The 27,974-nt window shown below is 44.5% G+C and overlaps 2 protein-coding genes across 5 annotated transcripts in view; one reads left to right on the forward strand and one right to left on the reverse strand.

Moving 5' to 3' along the window:
- S100PBP (S100P binding protein) overlaps positions 1 to 12,688 on the reverse strand; it is a 43,486-nt gene extending 30,798 nt beyond the window's left edge. For 3 of the 4 annotated variants that reach the window (XM_014837898.3, XM_070510428.1, XM_014837896.3), the window contains exon 1: positions 983 to 1,114. The gene's annotated coding sequence lies outside the window, so the exon portion shown is untranslated. Of the gene's footprint in view, positions 1 to 982; positions 1,115 to 12,547 lie in introns of those variants that run through there. The other variant, XM_070510427.1, reaches the window with a different exon arrangement.
- On the forward strand, positions 689 to 27,882 carry YARS1 (tyrosyl-tRNA synthetase 1). The gene is made up of 13 exons (XM_014837893.3): positions 689 to 1,495; positions 5,039 to 5,185; positions 5,327 to 5,502; positions 11,473 to 11,602; positions 13,569 to 13,649; positions 17,113 to 17,205; positions 19,595 to 19,730; positions 20,212 to 20,297; positions 23,092 to 23,227; positions 23,985 to 24,082; positions 24,972 to 25,165; positions 25,720 to 25,861; positions 27,017 to 27,882. The coding sequence occupies exons 1-13, from the start codon at positions 698 to 700 to the stop codon at positions 27,125 to 27,127; spliced, it is 2,328 nt and encodes a 775-aa protein (XP_014693379.3). The 5' UTR covers positions 689 to 697; the 3' UTR covers positions 27,128 to 27,882.
- Positions 27,883 to 27,974: the final 92 nt, after the last annotated feature.

Below are 27,974 nucleotides of genomic sequence, written 5' to 3' on the forward strand. Positions count from 1 at the left end.
GGCATAGAGACCAAATAATGTTAAGCTGCAGCAACAGGTTTCTTTTTTAAAAGAAATCATTTAAACCATGTAGACGGGTTTGCTAAAGCTTGGAGCCTCTAACAAGTCCATAAGAAACTGGAGATCAGGTGGGAGCAGGAGGCGGGCAATTCAATCACTTCTCGGGGCCCACCCTGCGGTGCCAAATGCCCTCCCTCCCGCCCAGGAAGGCACGGGTGGCGCCTCCAGGCCTTGAGAGCCAGGGGAAAGAGTGGCCCAACACATCCTGGCCTCCCCCCTCCCCCCGCTCTCCCGCAGAAATGCAGCAGCCGCGGCACGGCAGCGCCCTGGGGCAGGGCCTTCGCACTTGCCTCCTCCCTGCTCGGAAAAGCCCAAGAATTCCCGCCTCCCCGTGGAAGGCGGGAGAAGCACGGGAGGGCGGGCGGCCTCCTCGCTCCCCATCCCCGACGCCGGGGCAAAGCCGGCGTCTCGGCGGGCCACCCCGCACCCCGAGGATGGCCGCTCACGCCCCCTCCTCTGCCGGACCCAGGCCCCGGCTCTCTCGAGGAGTGGAGCATCCTTCCCTCCCCAACCTACAAGGCGCGGCGGAAAGACCGCGATCCTCTCCCTAGCAACACCCTCCCGCAGCGGGCCAGGGGGCGGCGGCATCCCCCCACCTACACATGCCTTCCCCCACCCCCACTGGGCGGAAGACCCGATGTCGCTCCCTTGTTTCAGGTGGCCAGAAGGCCTCCCTTTTCCTCAGCAGGGTGAGGGGCAACTGTCGCCAGCCGAGGTAGAGGCGGGGGTGGGGGGTAGGGACACTCCCCCCTCCCGCCGCCATCACCTCAGGGACGAGAACAAGCCCTTCTCCCAGCAGGGCGAGGGCTTCCCAACCCCTCAACGGGGCGGACGGGTATGCAGCCCCTTGGAGAAGCAACAGGCGCCCCCATCCCCCTCCCAAGCGCGGAGTGCCGACCCCCTCATCCCTCCCGCTCTTCACCTCCGGAAGCTGGGCCGAAGCCTGGGCGAGCACTGGGCCTCACTCCGCCCCCAGCGCCATTTTATCGCCCCCTCCCCGACCTCCCCCACCCCGAGGCAGCCCGGCCAGCGCCAGGGGGAGGGCAAGCAGGCAGTGATTGGCAGAAAACCGCCCCGCCTCTTGGAGGGTTGCGCCCCGCGCAGGCGCCGCAGCCCCGCCCTCCGCCCCGCCTGCCCCGCCTACTGGCTCCACCCCTTCGTCTCTCATCGACCCGCTCGACTCTCTGCTGCGCTTGACTGTTTCTCGGCCACTGCCAGGCGGAGAAGGGTCCAGGCCGACGAAGCCGAGCGACGAGCTCAGCTGATGCAACCTAACCGGACCCGCGTGACAGTTCCCGGCACGCGGCGGCGGCGGCGGCGGCGACCGAGGAAGGGCGGGAGTGCCTCGCTGAACGCGGGAGACGGGGGCGACGGAGCCATGGGAGACTCTCCGAGCCCTGAAGAAAAGCTGCACCTTATCACCCGGAACCTGCAGGTCGGGCCTCAGGGTGGGAGATACGCCGTTGGGGTCTGGGGGCCCGAGGTCCAGTGATCTAAGCCCCACTATCAGGTCCTAAATGTGTGGGGCCGGGGACTCCGCGCCAAGGCAGCTCAGAGAGTCTGCAGCCCTCATTGCCGGTCAGTCAGGCAGTCAGAAAGCCAAGCAGCAATTATATGGGTACTACAGAAATCACAGTGGGCTCACTTTCTGTGTGCAGTTACCTGGTGTTGACCAGACTTTGAATCCAGGACTCCCACCCTACCCGCCCTGTTATGCGCCAGGCGCTGGGGATACTCAGGGCCCTGGCCTCCCAGAGCTTGTCTGGGAGGAATCAGATGTTAAAAATGACCCATAATCCAAGTACTTAATTACAGGTGAAGCTTGTTCTGGAAGGTACTACACGTGGAGCTTTGAAAGGAAATTAGGGGAGAGGGCTGGGGTAGTGTCAGGGAAGGTGGAGGAAGTGACCTCTAAACTGTGCCCTGAGGATGTGGGTCACCTCTTCACTCCCATATAGTCCTGCTGTTACCGGGAAGTGCCGAAGTTAACCAGAGGAAGAATGAGGGGAAAGCATTTCAGGTAGAAGGAACCCAGGTCAAGACCCCGTGGTTCAGAGAGAAGGCTAATTTGGCTGGAGTAGAGTGAGTAAAGTGTGAATCAGCCACTTAATAAATATTTATGTTGTTCATTCCTTTGCCTCTTGCAGGCCTCTGACTGTTGTCACATCAGGAAAACTTTCCTGCCCACTTTATTTAAATTACAAGTCCCCTGCCATCAGAACCGTCTCATTCCTTGCTCTGCCTTTTTTGTGGTGGTGTTTCTCCATAGAACCTATCACCATCTGACATACTATACATTTTACTAGTTTGTTTAGAAGGGGTAGGCAGGGACCAGATCATGAGGGCCTTGTCTAAAATTGGGGTGAGGGCTGGCCCTGGGCCTAGTGGTTAAGTTCAGCCTGCTCGGCTTCAGCGGCCTGGGTTTGGTTCCCGGGTGCAGACCTACACCACTCGTCTGGGGCCATGTTGTGACAGTGACCCACGTACAAAATAGAGGAAAATTGGCAACAGATGTTAGCTCAGGGCAAATCTTCCTCAGCAAAAAATTAAATAAGTAAATAAAATTAGAGTGAGCACTCTAAGAGCAGTGATACACTGGTTGAGCCACAGCTTGTTTTTTCCTCTTTTTTTGAGATAAAATTCACATACCATAAAATACACCTATTTAAAATGTACAATTCACTGGGTTTTAGTACAGTCACAAAGTTGGCAACTATCACCGTTATCTAATTCCAGAACATTTTCATTGCCTCCCAGAAAACCTGTACCCATTAGGAATTCCTGCCCATTTCTCTCCTTCCCTGAGTCCTAGAAAAACACTAATCTACTTTCTGTCTCCACCTATTTGCCTATTCTGGACATTTCATATAAATAGAATCATATAATATGTGGCCTTTGTGTCTGACTTCTTTCAGTTAGCCTAATGTTTTCAAGGTTCATGCATACTGTTGCACCTATCAGAACTTTATTCCTTTTTATGGCTGAATAATATTCCATTATATGGATATACCATGTTGTGTTTATCCATTCATCAGTTGATGGACATTTGGGGTATTTCCATTCATAACTTGATCTTTTTTTTTTAAAGATTTTATTTTTCCTTTTTCTTCCCAAAGCCCCCGGTACATAGTTGTGTATTTTCAGTTGTGGGTCCTTCTAGTTGTGGCATGTGGGATGCTGCCTCAGCATGGCCTGATGAACCATGCCATGTCTGCACCCAGGATTTGAACAAGTGAAACCCTGGGCCACCGAAACAGAGTGCACGAACCCAACCACTCGGCCACAGGGTCAGCCTCCATAACTTGATCTTAACCAGAGATGCTTGCATGCTTCCCCTTAGCCAGATCCTTTGTTTTCTAGCCTCTCTCCATAAAAATAGTGCTGATGGAGGCAAAGGATACACAAAGCTAGGGGTGTTGACTCACTCAGATTTTAAAGGGTAAGTGAGATGACTTTTCCTTGGGTGGTGAGAACCCTCCAAGTGTCCAAATAGTCAGGGGCTTGGAGAATGCAGAATCAACCTCCAAATGGCTTGGAACATAGGATTTTAACAAGTCCTGCTAATAGTTGATTCAAACCAGCAAAACAATTTTTGTCTATCATGGCTTTCAACAGCCTCCCCAACCATCACTTGAAGAAACACTGAAATCTTTTTTATCAGCAGTATACTGGCCTGTTAGAATTTTTCCAGTATTGTCTTAGGGCAAAAGGAAATCATTAAAGAATTTGAACAGTGAATGAGTTAATCAGATTTTGGGTTTTAAGATCTCTGTGGCTGCTTTTTAGAACTTAGAGAGAGCAAGAGTTGATATGGGAGACCTTTTAGGAGGCTAATACAGTAGTCCTGGTGTGATCTGATGGTGGCCTGGACTAGGGTGGTGGCATAGAGACAGAAGTAGGAGGATTTAAGAGCTATTTCAAAGTAACTGATGCAACTTGGTGAATGATAGTACCGTTTACTAACCTAGAGATGAAACCATAAGTGGAAAAAGATGCTTGGGGAGTGAGGCAGGAAGGGGAGAGTATGAGTTTAATTTGAACATGTTGAGTTTGAATTAACTGGGCTGGTAACAAGTAGATGGTTCTATATATATGGGTGTGAAGAGGAGATTTGGGAGTTACTAGCTCATGAGTAGTAATGGAAGCAAGGGGATCAGTTAGGGAGAATGTAGAGTAAGAAGAAGAGAGATAGTGGCTGACCCTGTGGCCTAGTGGTTAAGTTTTCCATGCTCCACTTCAGTGGCCTGGGTTCAGTTCCCAGGTGCAGACCTACAACACTCATTGGAGGCCATGCTGTGGTGGCAACCCACATACAAAGTAGAGGAAGATTGGCACAGATGTTAACTCAGGGCAAATCTTCCTCGGCAAAAGAAGAAGAAGAAGAAGAGGAGACATAGGGCACCAAGGATTGCTAATATTTAATGATTAGGAAGACGAAGAGCAGCTGCAAAGCAGTCTGAGACCCAGCAGCCAGAGAAGTAGGAGAAAAACTAAGAGGATAAAATAGAGGAGACCAAAAGAGGAGAGAGTTTCAGGGAGGGAGTGAGGCCTAAAAAATATTCATTGAATTTAGCAACATGGACGCCATCTGTGATCTTAGCAAGAGCATTTTCGGTAGTGTGATGCTGTATGAATTCAAACTGGAATGGGAGATGAGGAATGGAGACTAGAAGTAGAGGCAACTATTTCAAGAAGTTGGCTATAAAAGGAAGGAGCGTGAGTTAGAGGTATTTGAAGGGGAAGGTATGGTTAAGGACGTGCCCCCTTCCCCTAACATCAGTGTCATTTCACTGGAATGGTATTAGCAACTGCACCAGCTTCGGTTGGCTCTCACTCAGCGCTGAGAGCATAGCTGGACCTCCCTGCTGACCCTGAGCCTGGACCCCAGTGACACATGCCTTTGTTTTCCTTGTCACAGGGTAAAGGATGAGCAAGGTGGGGCACCAGCATTAAACCAGCTCTTCTGCTTCCACAACAGGAGGTTCTGGGGGAAGAGAAGCTGAAGGAGATACTGAAGGAGCGCGAATTGAAAGTTTACTGGGGAACGGCAACCACAGGCAAGCCCCATGTGGCTTACTTCGTGCCCATGTCTAAGATTGCGGACTTCCTGAAAGCAGGATGTGAGGTAAGAACGAATGTTATAAACCAAGCACTTGCCTTTGGGGAATGGCCAAAAGAGAGACTTAACACGGGCAGGGCAGGGAGGGGGGTTTGATGGTACTTGGACAGATTCCCATTTTGGTGGCCCCTTATCTCCTATGTCCAGGTAACAATTCTGTTCGCGGACCTTCACGCGTACCTGGATAACATGAAAGCCCCATGGGAACTTCTAGAACTTCGAGCCAGCTACTATGAGAATGTGATCAAGGCAATGCTGGAGAGCATTGGTGTGCCCTTGGAGAAGCTCAAGTTCGTCAAAGGCACTGATTACCAGCTCAGCAAGTAAGTGCTTGATCATCCACCCTCCTCATGGCTCTGGTGCTTCTAGCTAATTACAGGCTTGTGAGTCCAGCACTCTTTAAATTTGGATTAGAAGCTGTTTGGCTCTACCTATTTAGAACCATTTTAAAATGTATACCTTTTGTCCTTTTAATTCATCCATCAAAACTGTACTAACTAGTAAATGCCTAGGAACTGTCATGTTTGCTGGAGATACAAAGGTAACCATAAGAAAGTCCTTGGCCTTGCAGAGCTCACAGCATATGGGAGAGTGATGATGAACAATTCAGCCTCCCTTTCCCCTTCCAGCCTCTGCAAATAATGATAAAAGAAATGTGAAAGAAAACATTTCACTTCTTTCTCACCTCCCCAACAATTTGTATTGCTTTTTATCTTTGTCAATTTTTTTCATATTTATAATGTTAGCATACATATGATTTTGTGTCCTCATTTTTAAACTTAGTTTCCTAAGAAACTCCCCCATGCTACCTCAGAGTCTCCACGTTTTTTTATTTTTTTTTTAATTTTTTTAATTTTTTATTTTTTTTTAAGATTTTATTTTTTCCTTTTTCTCCCCAAAGCCCCCCAGTACATAGTTGTATATTCTTCGTTGTGGATCCTTCTAGTTGTGGCATGTGGGACGCTGCCTCAGCGTGGTCTGATGAGCAGTGCTGTGTCCGTGCCCAGGATTCGAACTAACGAAACACTGGGCCGCCTGCAGCGGAGTGCGCAAACTTAACCACTCAGCCACGGGGCCAGCCCCACGTTTTTTTATTTTTAAAACCTCTCAGGGACCGGCCCAGTGGTGCAGCGGTTAAATGTATACGTTCTGCTTCAGCGGCCCGGGGTTCTCTGGTTCGGATCCCGGGTGCGGACATGGCACTGCTTGGCACGCCATGCTGTGGTAGGCGTCCCACATATAAAGTAGAGGAAGATGGGCACGAATGTTAGCTCAGGGCCAGTCTTCCTCAGCAAAAAGAGGAAGATTGGTAGCAGTTAGCTCAGGGCTAATCTTCCTCAAAAAAAAAAAAAACACCTCTCAAATAAACCACGTATCACTCTACTAGTCACTTTTGAATTTAAACCCTTACAATGCCTTTTTAAGGTAAGCATTGTTTTATCTCCTTTCACAGATAAGGAAATAGATTCAGGTTTTTTCCCAAGTTCGTACAGCCAGTGAGTAGAAGAGCCAGGATGTGAATCCAGATCTCTTGCTTACAAGTCAATTTCTCTTTTTACTGCATCTAACATAATTTTCTTTACCATTCCCCACTGTTGCATAGAAACATGTAAAGCATATCAGCATCCTTATGTAAGCATCCTTCTATGAATCTACAGGCGCAGTAAAGTGCCTGAGATTTCATTCATTTTTACATTTATTCTGCATATATTCATGGAGCACTTATTATGTGGTAAGCACTGTGCTAGGTGCAGAGTATGCAAAAGTAAATTAAAATAAAAGTCCTTGTCCTAAGGGGCTTATATTCCAGTGAGGGAATACAGAGGTAAAACAAATAAACAGGTTATATATATAGTGTGTCAGATGTGATAGATGCCACAAAGCAGGCAGGCAGGGGGAGAGAAAGTTCTCGGGAATGGAGAATTTCTGTTTAAATCGAGTGGTTAGAGAAGACCTCTATGATGTGATGACATTAGCCAGAGACCTGAAGAAGGTGAGAGAGTGAGTCATGCAAATATTTATTGAGTTCTTACTGTATGCCAGACACTGTTCTAGGTATTGAGATTATAACAGTGAATAAGGCAGGCAAGGTTTTTATTCTCCTAGAATTGAACAAAATTTGGGGTATGGGAAGATGGGATAAATAAAACTATCTTGCTTCAAAGTCACTTTGATCTTTTTCTGTATACAAAAGCTACTTCAAAGGAAGATGGCTTTGTAAGTACATGTATTGATGCACTCCCTATGTTCCATACACAGCAATGATACATAAAAATATAAAAATTAAAAACCAGAGGACATAGCCAGGTTCAGAAATAAGCTAAACATCTCTGTGGTAACAGAAACAATTGAAATGCAGATTGGTAAGTTGGGCTGAAGTTACAGGTCTGCTGTCTTCCGGTCTAGAAGCAGTCAGTGAGAACAAACCAGGCTTACTGCTTAAAGTCAGAGGATAAAGTAGAGCTTTTCCCCTTTTCTCATTCCCACCCCTACCCCTCAAGTAGAGCCCAGGAGTGGAGGCACTATTGGCCACCCCCCTGGGTCTTTAGGGACTTTTATCAAGCTTCAGGGCTACAGAGAGTGGAGTATGTGCATGCCAAGAATTGAACCAAGCTGCCTACCACTTATGAGTGTTATATGCCTGATATTACCAAAAAGACATAAGCTGTAAAATGCCAGGGAATTATATCCACTAAGAAAAGGAAATTATAAAACAGAAACAGGCAGAAATGAAACATAAATATATAGAAATAAAAAGAATCATTTGGAAATCTTGAAAATGTAAACGTCAGTCGTTAAAGTAAAAGCAATGAAACAAAAAACCCACAAATTCACCTTCAATAGAGAAGATCAACTCTAGACTGAACACAGTTGAAGAGAAAATTAGAGATTTGAAAGGTAATACCAAGAAATTCACCCAAAATGCAGCCCAGAGAGATGGGCAAAAAAACTTTAACAGTGTTTGAGATGTGGATAAGGACTTTTGTTTCCAGCAGTCTGGCAGGCTAGGTACTCTGACCCACCCTTCTGCTTAAAACCACTAAAAATGCTGGATAAAATATTGTTTCAGCAGCCGGCCCCGTGGCCGAGTGGTTAAGTTCATGCGCTCTGCTTCGGCAGCCCAGGGTTTTGCCAGTTCAGATCCTGGGCGCAGACATGGCACCGCTTATCAACTCATGCTGAGGCGGTGTCCCACATGCCACAACTAGAAGGACCCACAACTAAAAATACACAACTATGTACCAGGGGGCTTTGGGAGAAAAAGGAAAAAAAAAAAAGAGTTTAAGAAAAAAAATTTAGAAAAAAGAATACTCAGTGGCCAGAAACCAAGTGAAAGTGAGAATACAAAGAGATACTGTATTTCAGTTAATCTAAGATGTCTTTAAAAATAGTGCTGATTAATCTATAACATGCCATTGTTTAAAAGACTCATCTAGATTTCAGAGATGTTAAACAGTAAAAAAAAAAAAAAAAGCATCTTAGAATCTATAAAATATAGATTTTATGAAATACTGAATATAGTGTTCATAGAACACTGAAGACTTCTTGCACCTTGAGGGAGCTCATTGAATTGCATGCACTTGAACTTTGGTTTTCGTGGCCTCACACAGCATAATGGGAAAAAAAGAGAGAGAAAAAGATAAGAAAACTAGAGTACTAGGCCAGGAGGTCAAATATTTGAATAATAAGTATTCCAGAAAAGAGAATAAAGAGTCAGAGGGAAGGAAATCATCAATGAAACAATTTAAGAATGAAATAATTTAAGGAAATAATTAAAGGACATGAATTTCCAGATTGAAAGGGCCCGTCCAGTACCTAGCACAATGGATGAAAACAAACCCACACTAAAGCATGTTATCTTGAAATTTCAGAACACGGGGGCCAAAAAAAGGTATTCTACAAATTTCCAAAGGGACAAAAGAAGACACATACAAAATGTCAGGAATCAGAACAGCTTTGCATTTCTCAAAAGGAGCACCGAAAACCAACAAGTGATGAAGCAAAGCCTTTAAAATTCTGAAGGAAAAGAATTCCCAACCTCAAAATCTATACCCACCCAAACTATACCATTCAAGTGTAGCAGTAAGATATCTGAAAATATTTATCTGAAAGGAAATATTTTCATGTTTTTGTTGGTCATTTATGTTTCCTCTTCTGTCAAGTGTCTATACAAGTGTTTGGGCCCATTTTCCTACTTTTTTTTTTTTTAGGAGTTCTTTATGTATTCTGGATACCAAATCCTTTGTCATTTATATATCATGGGATCAAAAATTAACCACAGGAACGGAACAGAGAGTTCAGAAATAGATCCTCACAAATATGGAAACTTGATATATGACAGAGCTGGCATTGCAGATCAGAGATAAAAATTAACTTTTTAAGAAAAAATGGTATAGACAATTGGTTATCCATATGGGGAGAAAAATTATCCCTCTATTCCAAGTGGATTAAAGATTTCACTGTAAAGGCCAAACTATAAGACATTTCAAAGACAGTATATAAGACTCTTTTATGGGGAAAAAAAAAGGGGGCAGGCTGGTCCTGTGACCAAGTGGTTAAGTTTGCATGCTCTGCTCTGGTGGCCCAGGGTTTTGCCAGTTCGGATCCTGGGCGCGGACATGGCACCGCTCATCAGGCCATGTTGAGGCGGTGTCCCACATGCCACAACTGGAAGGACCCACAACTAAAAAGATATACAACTATATACTGGGGGAATTTGGGGAGAAAAAGAAAAAAAAAGAAAGACTCTCTTATGATCTCAGGTCAGGGAAAATTAAACAAGACACACCAAAAGCACAAATCACAGGAAAAGATTGATGAATCCAACTTCATTAAAATAAGACCTTCAGTATGTCAAAAGTAAAAAGATAAGCCACCAACTGGGAGAAGATAGTATTTGTAACACTTATAACTAGCGAAAGATTACTATCCATTATTATATGTCAAAAAGGACAGAATCAACTGTCAAAAAATGAGTCAATCCAGTAGAAAAAACTTAAATAGGCATTTTACAGAAGAAACTGAGTGACCAATACGAATATGGAAAGATGCTTAACCTCCTTGGTTGTTATTCAAAGAAATATAGATTAAAAGTGCAGTGAGAAACCATTCATGCTTGCCAAATTGGCAAAATATAAAATAATGACAGTATTAGGTAATAAAATTGATAGAAGAAACTTTGGAAAATAGTTTAGCATTATCCACTAGTGTTCAGGATACAAATCCCTTATGATCCAGAAATTCTACTGCTTGGCACATATAAGGGAACTTGCACACATACCCCAGGATACACATACAAGAATATTTACAACACATTGTTTAGAGACACAAACATAGTATAAAACTGGAAAGAAGTACAAAACTTCAGGATGGTGGTTACTCTGGAGGAGGAGAAAGCAGGACGGGATCATGGAGGGACGCACAGAAGCTTCAGAAATAATTAGGTCTTTTTTCTTAAACTGAGTGACGGGTTGTTCTTAGTGCCGTGGAGTGGATTCCAACTTCTAGTGACCCTGTGTACAGCAGAGCAGAACCCTGCCTGGTGTTTTTGCGCCATCCTCTCACCTCTGGCACTGTATTAAACAATTAATAGCGCTGTATCAGACAATGCTCCACCAGTATTCATAGGGTTTTCATGGCCAATTTTTTCAGAAGTGGGTGGTCAGGTCCTTCTTCCTAGTTGGTTTTAGTCTGGAAGCTCTGCTGAAACCTGTCAACCATGGGTGACCCTGTTGGTATTTGAAATACCAGTGGCATAGCTTTCAGTGTCACAGCAACACGCAGCCACTACAGTAAGACACTCGACAGACGGGTGTTGTGGTTCCCTGACCAGGAAGTGAGCCTGGGCTGAGGTGGTGAAAGCACCGAATCTTAACCACTAGACCCCCAGAGTTAGTGGTGGGTCAATATTGAAAGAACAATATTCTTAATATTGTTCATTATTGTTTACATGTATTTAAGTTAAAAAAAAATAAAAGATATGGAAGGTAGATTGAGAAAGTCTGATGTCTATTTAATAAGCATTCCAGAAGAAGAGAATGGAGGGGAATGGCAGAGAAGCCCTATTTCAAGAGATAAGTGAAGAAAAAGATTAATTAAAGCCATCTATAAAAAGGAAAAACATAAAAATGAAGTCGTGTTTTAAAGGAGTGGATGGACCGCTCACGTTTTAGAAGCTACCAGGCAGTGTTCTCTTTGAAGGACTTAAGATGGGGAGAGTGAATTAATACGCTTTAGGATTAAACTGAGGCCTGGGCCCATTCTCACAGCTGCCCCTCTTGTTTCCTCTTCAGAGAGTACACGCTAGATGTGTACAGACTCTCCTCCCTGGTCACACAGCACGATGCTAAGAAGGCTGGCGCTGAGGTGGTAAAGCAGGTGGAGTACCCGTTGCTGAGTGGTCTGCTGTACCCCGGACTGCAGGTACTTAGGAGGGACAGAGTTGCCCAACGACCTTTCCGCTGCTTCTAACTGCTGCTCACACACCTCTCTCAGTCCCAGTTAAACCGACGTGTGACACACGTCCTTTGACCGTGCTGTAGGCCTGCCTTCCTGGGTTCCTCCTCTGCCCCGCCCCCACCTTCCTGGCCCCCGCTTTGACTTCTTCACTGTAAGTCCTCCCCAACCTGTCTTTCTTTTAAAAGACTGCTCCTCTCACCCACCTTCTTTATGTTAGTCATGAGCTGTTAATTGAAGAAAGTGAATTTCAGAGTGATAGGTGAAAATAAATTTTAGGCATGATCTTATTTTCCATTAAACAAAACAAACACATCATATTTTGTGTATGTGCATATTTGTATGAGCAAGGAGAAAGATCGAAAAATTCAAACCAAGCTATTAATACTGATTACAAGCTCAGGAAGGTAACATGAAAATGTAGACAGACTTAACTTTTTCTCTGTGTGTTTCTGTAATGTTTGATGTAAGAAAATCAGGTCATCCCTTCGTCATCGCCAAGTGATCTTTCCAGAGGTTAAACTCAGAGACATTCTGGATCTGCACTGCCCACTATGGTAGCCTCTAGTCATAATCCACATAATATGTGGCTATTAGCTATTAAAAGTAATTAAAATTGAAATTTTTAGTTCTTCAGCTACACTGGCTATATTTCAAGCGCTCACAAGCCACATGTGGCTAGTGGCTAACCTATTGGACAGCATGGATAGAGAACATATTCATCATCACAGAAAGTTCTATTGGACAGTGCTGTTCTAGATTCTTCCTGCTTGCTTGCCTTTCTCTTCCTCTCCTTCTTCCTCTTCCCCCATCCCATCAGACACTAAGTTTTATCAGTTCTACTTCTTCAAAATCTCTTGAATTCATTCCTGCTCTGCATCCCCACTGACTTGGTTCATTGTTATTTCTCACCTGGACTCTCACAGCAGCCTTCTAGCTATTTTCTTTGTCTTCAGCCTGCAGGCGTCCAGTCCATGCTCTGCCCTCTTGCTGGTGTGATCTTTCTATAGAGCAGGTCAAGTTTCTCCCCTTCTTAGAAGCGTTCACTGGCCAGGATGATGCTAGGTACCCTAACGTGACATTCAGGGTCCTAACCTACTTTTCTAACGTCTTCACTAACCACTTCCCATATCCCTTGAAGTTTGTGGTTTTGCAAGCTGCGTTGCTCATAACTTCCCTGAACACTTCACACCTCTGTGCTTTCTCACATTCCATTTCCTCTGCACAGTGAAAAACATCTGTATATGCAAAACCAAGCTCAGACCACAGTCTGATTCTAGGAAGCCTTCACTGCCACCTGTCTGACCAGTTGGAGAGAATCATTTCTTTCCTTGTGTTAACGTTGTTTCCTAAATAAACATCTGGGTTAGCCCTTTGCACACTGTATTGAAGTGATCTGTTTACATGTCTCTCTCCTCAGCTGGGTAATTGGCTTCTTGAAGGCAGAGTCTGGGTCCAGTTTATCGCTACATCCACAGGGCTGGCTCTAGGCCTGGCATGTAGTAAGCAACCGTGACTCTTCATTTACTAGTTCAGTCTTGCTTTTTTCTTCTGAGCTCTCACGGCAGTTACTTCTTATGGCACTTATTTGACGTTTATCACAGGCTGCCTTATCTGTCACAGTGGGTAACTTTGACGTGACTGTGGCTGTCTTCTCCTTCCTCCCTCCCTTCCTCACTGGATTGTGAGCTTCTGGAGGGCAGGGACTCTGCTTACTTTTTACCCCAGGACATCCACGTTGAGTACTGTTCACTGCAGGCACTCAGCAAGTGTTTATGCAGCTCTCGAGGCCAACAGGGAGGCTGATGAATGCTGCTTATTTGCTTCCCAGCCCTACCTTCTGAAAAATCGAGTGATTTTCAAGTGTCTGATTTCTCATACCCATATAGAAGAAACAGAGTCGCAGCTTATACTTATGCGTTTCTTTCTACAGGCCTTGGATGAAGAGTATTTGAAAGCAGATGCCCAGTTTGGAGGCGTTGATCAGAGAAAGATCTTCACCTTTGCAGAGAAGGTCAGTGTCCTCCTTCCTATCTCTTTTCTTTTGAGCCTCAGAGGTATGCAATTAAAGTTCATTGAATATGTCGCTCCCACTAGTCATAACCATATTGTATGGCAGGTGTTGTTCTCCTTGTTTGGCAGATGAGAAAACTGAGGGTAGAGAGAGTAAGGACGTTGTCCAGTATCACACAGTTAGTGATTGAGCAGAAATTAGCACCCAGATCTGTCTGGCTCAGAAGCCCCTGCTCCTGCTGCGGTCACCAGGATGCTGCCCCTAGACTGTAGGATTTGCTTCTTTCCTAATAGCTCAGTTTCCAGGGAAAGGCACTACCAGTCAGAGTTACTGTTCCTTCCCAGAGTGTTTGGTCTATATTGCTCTGGATCTTACATAAACCACTCACCTCTGAGATGAGGTTTAACAGGGTTTAAAGGAGGAACTCAGCACAAACGCATAATACTTCTTTTCTGGGAAAGAACTTGAGTAAGTTGAAAGGGACTATTGAGAAGTGGTTGGTATTTTTGAAAGCTTCTCAAAACCTCACATTGGTAGGGGTGTGGAGAAAACAGTGCTAGTGGAAATGTGTCTTCCTGCAAGGTGATTTGACATCTCTAAAATGTCTCTATCCTTTGCCCTAATAATTTTATAAATTCGTCCCAAGGAGATAATTTTAAAAATGCAACTTGAGTTATGTATAAAAGTGTTTTATCACATTATCAATTTACAGCAAAAATCCAGAAATAAACTTACATCCAGCGTAAGTTTACAATCCAGGGATTGGTTAATACATTATGATAAATCCTCACAATGGCATATTATATAATTTTTTTTTTTTAAGATTGGCACCTGAGCTAACATCTGTTGCCATTCTTTTTTCTCTTTTTTTCTTCTTTCTTTCTCCCCAAAGCCACCCAGTACATAGTTGTATATTCCAGCTGTGGGTCCTTCTAGTTGTGCTAAGTGGGACGTCGCCCCAGCGTGGCCTGATGAGCGGTGCCAGGTCCGCGCCTAGGATCCCAGCTGGCAAAACCCTAGACCACCAAAGCGGAGCGTGGGAATCCAACCACTCTGCCATGGGGCCGGCCCCTATTATATAATATTTTTAAATGGTTTTTGGATATATTTGATGAACGTGGAAATGTTTACAATGTAAAGTTTTTGATTAACCCAGTATTTCTTATTATTCCGTGTTTATCTCCTGTGTTAACTTCTTAGTTGAACCTTCTCTCATTATTCCAGCAAAGATATGACCTGTAGCTTGTTTTTGTGTGACTCAGAAGCTGTAAGAATAGTTTTTATATTTTTAAAGGGCTATAAAAAAAACGAAGAAGAGTAGGCAATAAAGACCATGTCGGGCCCACAAGGCCTAAAATATTTATCTGGCCCTTTACAGAAGAGTTTTGCCCACCCCTGCCCTAGAGAATACATGTATCTTTGTAATTTATTACAATTTGTTAGATATCTTTACCACTTCCCAACAATACAAGAACTTAGAACAATTTTACTCCATTTAACGCCTTCCTGCCTTTTGTGCTATTGTTGTCATATATTTTACTTTGACATATATTTTAAATCCCAAAGACTTTATTATATTGTTTTTTAAACAGTCAATTTTTGTGTATGTTTACCCATACTCACCCTTTCTGATATTCTTGATTCCTTCCTGCGCTTCTGTGTCTCTGTGCTTCCATCTGGGATCATTTTCCTAAAGTCCCCTCACTTAGAATTGTATACTTGTAGTCCAAGTCTCTTGGTAATGAGTTCTTGAGCTTTCTTTTGTCTGAAAACATCTTTCTTTTGCTTTCACTGAGTGTAAAATTCTAGGTTTGTAGTTATTTTTCTTTTAGCACTTTAAAGAGTTGCCCTGTTACCTCTGGCTTCCATAATTTCCATTGAAAAGTCACCTGTAAGTATTATTGTTTCTCCTTTGCAGATAATGTATCTTTCCTCCGGCTGCTTTTAAAGTTTTCTCTGTCTCTGATTTTCAGTAGTTGGACTGTGATGTTTTTAGCTATAGTTTTCTTTGTGTTTATCCTGCTTGGATTTTGCTGAGCTTTTTGAGTCCGTGGGTTGAGGTTTTCATCAAATTTGGAATATTGTCTCCTGTTATTTCCTTAAATATTGCTTCTGTCGTGTTCTCTGTCTCCTCTCCTAGGACTCTAATTTTATAAAGGTTTGACATCTTGATCATGTCTCACATGTGTGTCATATCCTCTTCTGTTGTTTTCCTGTCTTTGTGCCCTCTGTGCTTTAGTTTGCATATTATCTACTGACTTTTCTTCAAGTTCATTAATCCTGTCTTCTGATAAATCCACCCAACATTGTACTCTGCCATTTTAGAACTTCCATTTGATTCTTTTTCATAGATTCCAATTCTCTTTTGCAGTTCTCTTTTATCCATTTTGTCCATCTTTTTCTCGTTCCCGTTAACACACCAATTATAGTTATTTTGACATCCTGATTTGCTTATTCCCATATCTGGATTGTTTCTGGGTCTCTTGGCTATCAGTCGCTTTTTTCTGCTTCCCACTTCTAGTACTTTTTCATTGTATCGCAGACACTGTAGACATGTTGTAGAGGCTCTGGATTATGTTTATAGACTGCTGTGTTTTCCGTAGGCTGTTAGGTTACTCACTTATCACCTTGATCCTGTCAGGGTTGGTTTTAGGCTTTGTTAGACCAGATCTCTTTCAGTTTCGCCCTTACTCCTATGACGTGGCCCTTATTCTTAGGATGTGGCCTTTCTAGGGTCTCAAACTGAAATCTCAGGATGTTCACAAGGCCCTCTCTGCTTTGATTGGACCTAAACTTCAACTTCTGTCTCCCCACCACTGTGCAGCCTCTGAAGTCTCTGCTCTGGTCTCCAGCCTCCTGGAGCCTGTTCTCTGCTGGGCTTCCTGATGTTTCTCTGTATGCATGCATAGCTGTGAGTCAATCAAGCAATCAATGGAGACTTTTGCCTTAGAGTTTTGGAGGGGGCTCCCTTCTCTCCAGAAACCTTCCCAAATCCTAGCCTCCTGGCAGTCCCGACGTCCAATCTCTGTCTTCTCTGCTTAGTCAGACTGCTATTCTCTGCTTAGTCTCTTTTTCTCAGCATTTGTTCTGAAAACAACACCCTTAAGGAGAAAGCCAGGGTGAGTGTGGTGTTACCTTTGTTTGCCTTCTCTCAAGATTTGTAGCCCTACACCAGTTGCTGTCCAGTGTCTGCAGATGGTTATTTTATGTATTTCCAGCTTTTATAGTTTTTTATGTTGGGAGGGTAAGTCCAATAGCCTCACAGTGTAATACTAATAGAAAAACAGTAGGGGAAAAAACCTTTGTTTATATTGTGATCATCCTTGAAAAGTTATATATTCAGTAGAAAAAAGATCGGAAGGAATGTATCAAACAATTAAGTGAGTAGCCAAGTGAGATGAGATTGGGGCACCGAGGAGGAATATACTAATGTCTGCTTTTGTGTTTCTTTCTAACCCCTCAGTACCTGCCTGCACTTGGCTACTCAAAACGGGTCCACCTGATGAATCCTATGGTTCCAGGATTAACTGGTAGCAAAATGAGCTCTTCAGAAGAGGTAAGTCCCAACTCTGACTTGAGTTTAGAAATCTTCTGCAAGAGACAAAGATTGAGCACTCAAAAGAACAGTGACCTGGCTAACTAGAATTCTCAAATATTTGAATTATTAGGAATCTTAAGTTATCTAATTAATCCCAGTGGTTCTTGAGTATTGAAGGGCTCAGGAAGCAGTCCTGATGGGATCCAATCATATTTTTAACAGTTTTACTGCTACTAATAAAAAGCACAAGCAAAAGTAATTTCTTCATTTATAGAACTGTGATAAAATTCAGCCTTATTAATGAGAAACCTTATTAATGAGAAATTACATTTCCTCAATTAGCATCTTGAATCTTAGGGTGATGTTTGATATAACTAATCTGATAAACACGATATCTTTTACTATTCAAAAGTCCTTCTTAGGGAAAGTACACTTTTGTTCTGATCACTAAGGGCCTCGAATAGAGGAATTGGTAGAACCCAAAGATGTGAAAAGTTGAGTTCTGGGTTCCCAAATATGGCTGATCTTCAGAATTACATAGGGAATTAAAAAGAAATTTTTAAAAAGTTGATTAGACCCTGTCCTTAGAGATTCAGATAAAGTGGTTCTCGGGAACAACTCAGGAATCTGTATTTTCTTTCAAATCCTACTAGGTGATTCTGATTGAAATCACGTTTGGGCACTCATCTAGTTCTTTAAATCTGACTTCTTGATCTTTGATCAGAGACTGGTAAATATATGCGTGGAAACTGTTGTTGTTATTTTTAAAGGAATATATTCATTCCTTTTTCTCCCACGTTGAAATGCTCCATATGTCAGTTGTTTCACTATATCTTGTCCCTGGAAATCGGTGCTAGCAGCAGTTCCCAAATATGGCTGCATCGGAGTCACTTGGAGAGCTTTTTTTTTTTTTTTGAAGATTAGCCCTGAGCTAACTGCTGCCAATCCTCCTCTTTTTGCTTAGGAAGACTGGCCCTGAGCTAACATCCATGCCCATCTTCCTCTACTTCATACGTGGGACGCCTACCACAGCATGGTATGCCAACTGGTGCCATGTCCGCACCCGGGATCCAAACCATCGAACCCCGGGCCACCAAAGCGGAACGTGCGCACTTAACTGCTGTGCCACTGGGCTGGCCCCTGGAGAGCTTTTTAAAATACAAATGCCTAGCCCAATCCCAAGAAATTTTGATTCATTAGGTTTGGGTGGAGCCCAGTAATTTGTATTTTTTTTTTTTCCCTTTTTCTCCCCAAAGCCCCCTGGTACATAGTTGTATATTCTTCGTTGTGGGTCCTTCTAGTTGTGGCATGTGGGACGCTGCCTCAGCGTGGTTTGATGAGCAGTGCCATGTCCGCGCCCAGGATTCGAACTAACGAAACACTGGGCCGCCTGCAGCGGAGCACACGAACTTAACCACTCGGCCACGGGGCCAGCCCCAGTAATTTGTATTTTTAAAAGCACTCCAGGTGATTCATATACAGTCATATGTAGACTAGAATTTGGTAACCACTGAACATAGATGAGCATGTGCTCTCTCACTCCAAATAAGAAACAAAGCCCAGTGCTCTAGAAAGGAAAAATGGCTCCAGATAATGTATAATACTCGGTGTTGGTGATTGCTGTGAAACAAGTATCCTCGCACTTCGCTGATGGTGATGGTGATTAGTATACCCCTTTCAGAAAACAGTTTTGGGCCTAACAGTTTTTGGTAGCTGAAGGAAATAATCCTAGAGGAGGCGGAAAAAACCCTCTGCAAAGATGTTCATCATAGTTTCATACAATCATGTACCGCATTACAACATTTCGGTCAGTGACAGGCTGCATGTACGATGGTGGTCCCATTAGATTAGTACCATACAGCCTAGGTATGTAGTTGGCTATACCATCTAGGTTTGTCTAAGTATGCTCTATGATGTTCGCACAACGACACCATCACCTAACAAGCATTTCTCAGAGCATATCCCCGTCATTAAGTAAAACATGACTGTATATAATTTTCTAAAAATTAGAACATATCTAACAGTTTAGAAATTATTGAATAAATTATGTTGTTACTAATAATTGGGAATATAATACAGCATAAAAATTATAGGTGAAGACTAGGTAGCCACTCAGAAATACTTATGATAAGTCTTAAGTGAAAAAACAGGACATTTATTCTCTAACTATAAATTTGTAGTAATTCCATATCCTGTAGGCAAGGCCAGGGAAGAACACAGAAAAATGAAAATAGTTTTATTTGTTGAGTGGCAATATTATGAGTGGTCCTTCACTCTGATTAATTCTGCTTTTGTTAAAGTTGTTTAATGTTTAAATCTTTGTTTAAAAAAATTAAATTCCACAGCTTAGTTGAGCATATTCTCATTTTCAACCACTAGAAGTCCTCTTCTCCTCATTGGCTTCTAGGATTCTAAGATTGATCTCCTTGATCGGAAGGAGGATGTGAAGAAAAAACTGAAGAAGGCCTTCTGCGAGCCAGGGAACGTGGAGAACAACGGGGTCCTGTCCTTCATCAAGCATGTCCTCTTTCCCCTCAAGTCTGGTAAGACGCCCCCTGTTTTCCTCTCCCAGGCCAGGCTGAAAGAGCAGAACTGGTGCTGTGGTCACACTTGTGATTGGTCGGAGATCTTCCTCTAGGGCCAGCTTCCCTGAGGCCCTGCTCTGCTTTCTCATATACTAATGCGTGATTGGAGTTGGGCTATCATTTAGTTGTCCGTGTGTTTGTTACCAGGTTAGGTTCTAAGTGGAGTGGCAGAGTGGGCAGAGGTGGTAGAGATGAGGGTTGGGGCAGGCATGTTGAACTAGAGGAATACAAAAGAAATGTAAGACGTGATTCTTCCCCTTAAGTTTGGATGCTCTCTGGGTATATGACATTGCCACTCATCCAATTTAAAAAACAATACAATCCCATATAATAAAGTTCAAAATATATGGCAGAAACTACAACCAACCATACATTTGGAGTAGGAATGCTGACTCTTCATTATCAATGAGTTTGTTGGTGTGGATCCTTTTTCTTATAGAGTTTGTGATCCTTCGAGATGAGAAATGGGGTGGAAACAAAACCTACACAGCTTACTCGGACCTGGAAAAGGACTTTGCTGATGAGGTAATACCAGAGGAGGAGCAATCCCCACTGAACTCACTCTCACAAACCTCTCTGTCTTGCCTCAGCCAGGTTTCTAGTTGTGTGCCTCAGCGCTCTGTTTTGATGCTGTGCAGGGCTTGATGCTCTTAATGGCTTAGATGAGGATTCGACTGGTTCACAAATTAGGTGGCAAATGGCACAAAGCCAATATATTGATGTCCTAATCACTCTTCAACAGACTTAACCTGGAATGAAGGACCAACCCTAGCAAGATGAAGTATTTCAGGAACAGGTGAAAATCCAGGTTCCAAAAGAGACACAACTATAAAAGGACAGAATGGAGGATACTATTCATTTCAACAAACGGTTTACCAGAAGACTTACTGGGTGCCTACGTGTTAGGCACTGTGGTAGAGGCTGGCATTACAAAGAGGATTAAATCCTCATGAAGCTCATAGTCCAGTAAGGGGTGTAGACATGCAAACAGATAGCATTCACTGTGCTGCTGTACAATGAAGACACATACATGGTCCAGAAATAAAATAGGAGGAAGGGATAAAATGGCTCTCTGGGCAAGCTTTGTGGAGGGGACAAGATCCAAACAGTTTCACTTGAGGATTAGGAGCTCATGAGGAAATCTGTGAGGGAATAAATAGTGCAAAGACATGGTAAGATGCAACAGCGTGGTATATAAAGAATCACAAGTAGTTTGGCCCGATCAGAGTCTAAAAGGTGAGATGGAGCATTGTGGGAGAGAGAGGCAGGGCCAGGTCATAAAAGGAAGACGTAATAATAGTGTATATGGGCAATAAAATGGGGGGTTTTGATTGACTGAATTTGAATTGAATCGGCAAAGTGACAGGACTGTCAGAAATGTTAATGAAGTCTTGGCCTAAGTCATCAGAAATGTAGAGTCTGGAAGCAGGGAGTTGAGAATCCATTCAGTGCTCCATTGTTCTGAGTACGTTGGGGGTTGTGCATTCAGTCCTGGACTTCAATTTTTTTTTTTTTTTAAAGATTTTTTATTTATTTTTTTCCTTTTTCTCCCCAAAGCCCCTCTGGTACATAGTTGTATATTCTTCGTTGTGGGTCCTTCTAGTTGTGGCATGTGGGACACTGCCTCAGCGTGGTTTGATGAGCAGTGCCATGTCCGCGCCCAGGATTCGAACCAAAGAAACACTGGGCCGCCTGCAGCGGAGCGCACGAACTTAACCACTCGGCCATGGGGCCAGCCCCTGGACTTCAATTTTATAAGGTTTATTTGACAACCTGTGGTGTGTGGGTGGGGAGAGAAAGGATGCTATGATAGGGAACAGACTCAAAACCATGTCACAAAAGCATAGTTGAAAGAACTGGGGATGTTTAGCTGAGAAGCAAGAATGTGTTCAATCATCCTCAAATACTCTCATGGGAGAGGGGTTAGGTTTCTTCTTATGGCACCAGAGGGCTAAACCAGGACTGCAGACTGTTGACAGGGAGCACAGGAAGGCATGTTTAAGTTCATCATCAGAAAGAACTTTCTAATGAGCTCAATTGTGTGAGGAAGGACAGGGCTGCCTCACTTGACCTTGGGTTCCTGATCACTAAGGTGTTCAGGCAGAGACCAGAGGATCCCTGAAGGCAATGTCATATGAGGGTTTGAGCATCAAATAGAGGAAAAGACTTGGAGACCTCTGAGATTTGAGGGACCTTAAGGCCCATTTTTTGGATGTTTCACAGCTGTTCCTCTGAAACCCTTCTAACTACAGTCTGAGGCAGGCCACAGAACCCACACTTCACTCCTCAGCCCCATCAGTAGTCCTTTGTGGGAATAGTGAGAAGCAGTGGAAGAAACCCTGCTGATACAAGAGCCTGGAGCACGTTATCCAAGAGTACTTTCTGTGTGGTGGACGCGCTCTGTCTGCACTAACACAGCCGCCACTGGCCACAGGTGGCTGTTGGACCTTAGAATGTGACCTCAGTGCAACTGAGTAACTGAGTTTTAATTTACATTTAAATACCCACATGAGGCTAGTGGCTACCACACCGGACAGGTCTAAAGCTTTTCTATTGTGAAAAATTAAACATTCCCAAGGAAATGAAGAAATAACATCAAAAACAAAAATGTAGACATTGTATTACAGTTATTCATACCTCAGGGATACCCCCTCAGAATATCTCAAAGATCCTTTCAGGCCAGATTTGGGATATACAAGCGCTGGTCATAGGACACAGGAAGAAAAACTGAATTACTGACTCCTCCCTTGTACTAGCGCTGCTCTCACCATTTTCACCACGTTATGTGATTTAATCCGCATTCTGACTCTGAGATACAGGTATTATTATCTTCATTTTTTAAGTGAAGAATCCAAAACTTAGCGAGGTTAAGTGCCTAGGAACTCCAGCCCCGGCCTGGTGGACTCCGGAGCCCTTGTTGGTGCTCGCTCAGCAGCCCCCAGGCCGTTGTTAATCCTTGCTCAGTGTTGCCTAGGTGAAGGTTTCTCTGCCTGTAAATGACACCTGGTTTATGCCACTACTCTAAGCATAAATGGAAGGACTAGGAGAATTTGACTAATAAAAACATTCCCCCTCTAAAAACCCTCAAGTTAGTGTGGAATTCAGGGTCAAAAGACCTGGCTCTGGGACAAGTTAGATAACCTTTCTGAACCTATTTCCCCTTCTCTGCTCTACCAGCTTCACGAGGTTGTGCTGAGGATCAAATCAGACTTGGCTGGGAAAACACCCTGCGTCCTGTACGCACATTATTCTTACTACATTCAGGTGTGCTGTGCCCGCTCGAGTGTCCCATCTCACCAGGCCTTGTACACTTTTGCAGGTTGTACACCCGGGAGACCTAAAGAATTCTGTTGAAGTCTCCCTCAACAAGTTGCTGGATCCCATCCGGGAGAAGTTTAATACCCCTGCACTGAAGAAACTGGCCAGCACTGCCTACCCAGATCCCTCGAAGCAGAGTAAGGCCACCTGGGGAGTGGAAGGGCCAGGTAGGGGGGTGACATCATCGGGATAGAGAGCCTGTCATTGGGCCTCAGAGAAAGGTCTGTCTTAAATTGAGGGCCGCAGAAGTCAGGGGGTCTGAATGTCAAGAACATCATACCCCACTGACTCCTAGAAAGGAACTTGAGTCATGTTAGTTTGGGTTTGGTCGATACTATGAGGTGATGATATCCTCACCACTGCTGGAGATGCTGGGGTGAGACACGTCCTTGGATCCTTTCAGTCTTGTTCACTAAATCCACCTCTTCAATTAAGGACACCAATTGGGTTAGACCATGAGGGGGGTGACACAGTGGCTTCTTAGGGAAGCTTATCTGTAGATTCACTCAGTTCCCTTCCATGTGCTTCTGACTGGCTCTTAGTTGGCCATCCACTTATCCGTGATGCTGAGATATTAACATTGACAGTTTTGTGTGACTCTCCCAGAAAGACTCAATAACTATATGTGGAATACATAAATGGAAACACCCAAGGGGGCAAAGCTACTACTGCCCCTCCCCTCCAGCCTAATAGCTGAGGGAGAGAATAGATGAGTATCTGGCATGCCACTTCTCAAAGGTTGCCAACCTGTTTTAAAGAAGATGTAACTCAGTGGGTAGATTCTGGGGATTCTGCACTAAATCCTGCTAGTGTCCTCATTTGGTAGGAGCAGTAATTGACCCGTCATGGGGAAGGATGAGAGTTTTGACCCCTTGGGGTTTTTCTCATCCCCAGAGCCAACTGCCAAAGGCCCTGCCAAGAATTCAGAACCAGAGGAGGTCATCCCATCCCGGCTGGATATCCGTGTGGGGAAAGTCATTAGTGTGGACAAGGTACTCGTTTTTCACCACATCCCAGAGAGGCAGATAGGGGTCAGGTTTGTCTGTTTCCATCTGGAGGAAACCTGGCCTGGGATGGGAAGTAACATCCCTGAGGTCATAGTGTAAGTCAGAACCCAGGTGTCTAATTCCAGGCGTCAGGCTTTTCCCTTTGCTGCCTGGGACCTTATGCAACCAAATGCAGCCAGGAACTCAGAGTGGGGGGCGGATGTTAGTCAGAGGGAACTTGTTTATCTATTAAATCCGGTATGATGGACTCACCTGGTCTCTACCAGCTTGTCTGGACTAGCTGCAGGCCTTATCATGGATCGGCCACTTCGTTTCCCGGTATTCCCCCCCAACCCCGACCTCCAGAAAATGGTGAAGGGAGAAGGACTTCCTTTTTCCCACAGACAGGAGGTTATGCGACCCATAGCCTAGGACCATTGTTGGGGGCTTTTTCTTCTCCCAACACGGGTTTGCTTTTCACTACATAGACCCAACCATCAAAACTACTCTGAGATAACTGCTGACGCTCTTTCAGATGGTGAGGCCAGCAGTTGGCCTCCCACCTTCCAGTCTACCTAGAACTGTTCTGTAGCATGTGGCCATAATGGCAGCCACCCAGACAGTCAGGCCATTTAATCTCTGTTAGAGATTCCTTCCATGTCTTACATAAGTAATTAGGCTCATTTTACTCAAATCCTGCCTCTTGGTTGAGAGTAGAGGGTACCTTCAAGAACCATTCTCCTGTCTGCTGTCTGGGACCTGGAAAGAGAGTTCACTCTAGAAGGTTCCTCAGGGGCCTCTGAAGGGAGTGGATGCCCCTTTCTGGAGTCAGGGTTCACCAGGCCCCTGATCTAGTCCATTAATACTCTCCGGGACTGCCATCTCTTGCTGGCAGCATCCAGATGCAGACAGCCTGTATGTGGAGAAGATTGACGTGGGGGAAGCTGAGCCACGGACTGTGGTGAGCGGCCTGGTGCAATTTGTGCCCAAGGAGGAACTGCAGGACCGACTCGTCGTGGTGCTCTGCAACCTGAAACCCCAGAAGATGAGAGGAGTTGAGTCTCAAGGCATGCTACTGTGTGCTTCTCTGTGAGTGAGGACTCAGGGTGGGGCATAGGACTGGGGAAGGCCAAGAGGAGCGGGGAATTGGCCCACATGATGGCCTTCCACATGCTAGGTGGAAGCCCTGATAACACTTTCCAAAAGATGATGAATGAATTATTTCTTGTACAGTACTGTGAATGAAGTACTCGACCTAAAGTTAGTCTTATTAAAACAGAAATTGAAGGTTCAAAGCAGTGTGTACATGCCCATCTCACTACTAGTAAGAGCTGGAGCTAGGATTCAAACCCAGTGCTGATTGGCTGTTAAGGCCTTGCCCTCTCTGTTATGTCATACTTCCTCCCCTAAAAGCCCAGATTTGAGTCTCTCTCCTGATAGAGAATTTCACTTTAACCCAGGTTAACCCAACCCTGGTGATATCGAGATGCAGTACAGCAGTGAGGACCCCCCCGGGGCTCTGGCACTGAGAATGCTCTGAATCCCAGGAGGGCCCCTATGTAAAGGCCCTGATGCTTTGGCCTCCACGACAGCTGGAGGCAAGCGATAGCCTCACTCTTTCCTTGTCCTGTGTGTTTTTCCAGAGAAGGAGTGAGCCGCAAGGTTGAGCCTCTGGACCCTCCTGCAGGCTCTGCTCCTGGTGAGCGAGTGTTTGTGAAGGGCTTTGAGAAGGGCCAGCCTGATGAAGAGCTCAAGCCCAAGAAGAAAGTCTTTGAGAAGTTGCAGGTAAGAAGCTGTGGGTGTTCCCCTCTTACCTGGGCCACCTGGGCTGTGTTCTGGTCTGCTCTGTTACTGAATCCACAGCTGGGCCTTCCTGCATCTAAGCCCCTCTCTTCCTTCTTCATTCTAGACCCTTCTGAACGAGGTGCCTGAGGAGCATGAGGGCCCTCACATGCACTGAGCACTGACAGACTATTTGAGGCATTTCCTCACTTAATCTTCAGTCCATGAGAGGAGATTACCCCCATTCTACCTGGCAGGCCAAAGCCACTCAGGTCACCAGAAGTAATGGAGCCAGGATCAAAACCCTCCATGGGTCCCTCCTGCCGACGATCCCTGAATTCATTCATTTAACAAATATTGAGTCCCCCAGGCTACATCAATGAGTGGGGCAGCAAAAATTCACTCTCCTCGTGGAACTCACACCACATGTGACTTTTCCTAGTTAACACCTCATGGCCTCAATCAGACAGTGTTTCTGGAGGGCACGTAGACTGCTTTCTGCCTTTCTCTGTCCTCCTGCATGGGACACATGGCTTTGTCCACTCCCTCCTTTCCTGGCACTCCAGGCTGGGTATTTGAATCACTTATTTTTTTCTGGCTATAAAAAAAAATTTTCATTGTAGAAATATAGGGAAATATATAAAATTATATATATATTTATATAAAACATAGGGGGAAAGGAAGAAAATAAAATATTCATAGTCCTGCCACCCAGAGATACTGAAAAATATCATTTAGTGATTGTTCCCTTCTGGGTTTTTTCCTTTGCAGTTTGTCTTACTGTGGTGTTTATTCTGCTTTTTTATTTAACGTTATGCATGAAAAACTTCCCCATCTTCTTAAATATTGAAGGGGGAATCTTATTATGTATAGTATTGTCATGATTATCATAATTTAACCAAAACCTTATTAGACATTGAGGTTGTTCTGGGTTTCTCACTGTTAGAATGCTATAATGGATGCACTTATTCATGATTATTTTCTTAAACTAAATCCCTAAAATGAACTTACCTGAGTCAAAAGATAGGAACTTGAAAGCTTTTGACAAACTGCCCTCTTAGAGAAGTTGAGTCAGTTCACGCTAGTAGTACAGAGAGTCTGTTTTCTTGCAGTCACACCACCATCACTATAATCACCTTTTTTGTTTGTGTTGTCCAGGCTGACTTTAAAATTTCTGAGGAGTGCATCGCACAGTGGAAGCAAACCAACCTCATGACCAAGCTGGGGTCCATCTCCTGTAAATCGCTGAGAGGGGGGAACGTTAGCTAGCCAACCCAGCATGGTCCTCCCTTCTCCCATCGTCCTGAGTCATCTGCTGTCTCCTCAACTTGCTCGTCCATCACCCGTTTCCCCGTTTCCCAGGACACTGAAGCAGGAAGTTTGGGACTTTATTAGGTGCAGAACTTGGTAAGGGGCAGCTAGCTCACTCTTCCCAGAATCTAGGGTCATCCTGCCTGGCTGCAGTGGGAGGCTGACCTCCCAGGTAGTAATGGGGGCAGGGTGGCAGCAGGGAGGCCAGCTCTGCCTTCCTCCCTTGGCAGCTGACTTGAGAAATCTGGTTTCAATATAACTCAAAAAAAGTTTATACCACAATCCTTCTAATTGGAAAAATATTGGTTCCCAGGTTTTCCTAGAGTTATACCAGCAGCTGTGCCTCTGGCTGGGATCTGGTGCCTGAAGTGGGCTAATTACAGCTTCTCCCCAAACAGGAAATTGTGGGATTTGAGAAGGGAAAACAGAGAACCTAGTGGTCTACCAAGTGGTTGGCCGGTTTCCCCAATGCCTGCCAACCCCGAGGCTTGGCACTGGGGGGCAGGGCCTGCCCCAGGGCTCCTGGAATTTCCCTTGATCCTGCTGGGTTGGGACACTCCCTAAACCAGCTGTGTGGTGTTAACATCACCAGTAGGGTGGATGGCACAGCCTGGTTCTTTCTTCAGAGGGGGTGGGGTACTTCTCCATAAGGCATCTCATTCAGAATCACTAACCATCACTGTCATGAATTCAAATAAAATGTCTGAACAAGGGTGTCTGGATAGGGCCTGTGTGAGTGAGCTGGACCATCTGAGGAAAGAGGAACACAAGTGTGAAGCAGCTGCTGGGCCCCTCACCCAGCCTG

This window comes from Equus asinus, chromosome 5 (assembly GCF_041296235.1).
Source record: "Equus asinus isolate D_3611 breed Donkey chromosome 5, EquAss-T2T_v2, whole genome shotgun sequence".
Lineage (NCBI taxonomy): Eukaryota > Metazoa > Chordata > Mammalia > Perissodactyla > Equidae > Equus > Equus asinus.

Coding starts and splice junctions, on each gene's coding strand:
- YARS1 (XM_014837893.3), top strand. CDS start 698: ATGTCGCTCCCTTGTTTCAGGTGGCCAGAAGGCCTCCCTTTTCCTCAG. Junction 17,206..19,594: donor AAATGAGCTCTTCAGAAGAG/GTAAGTCCCAAC, acceptor ATTGGCTTCTAG/GATTCTAAGATTGATCTCCT. Junction 25,166..25,719: donor ATGCTACTGTGTGCTTCTCT/GTGAGTGAGGAC, acceptor GTGTTTTTCCAG/AGAAGGAGTGAGCCGCAAGG.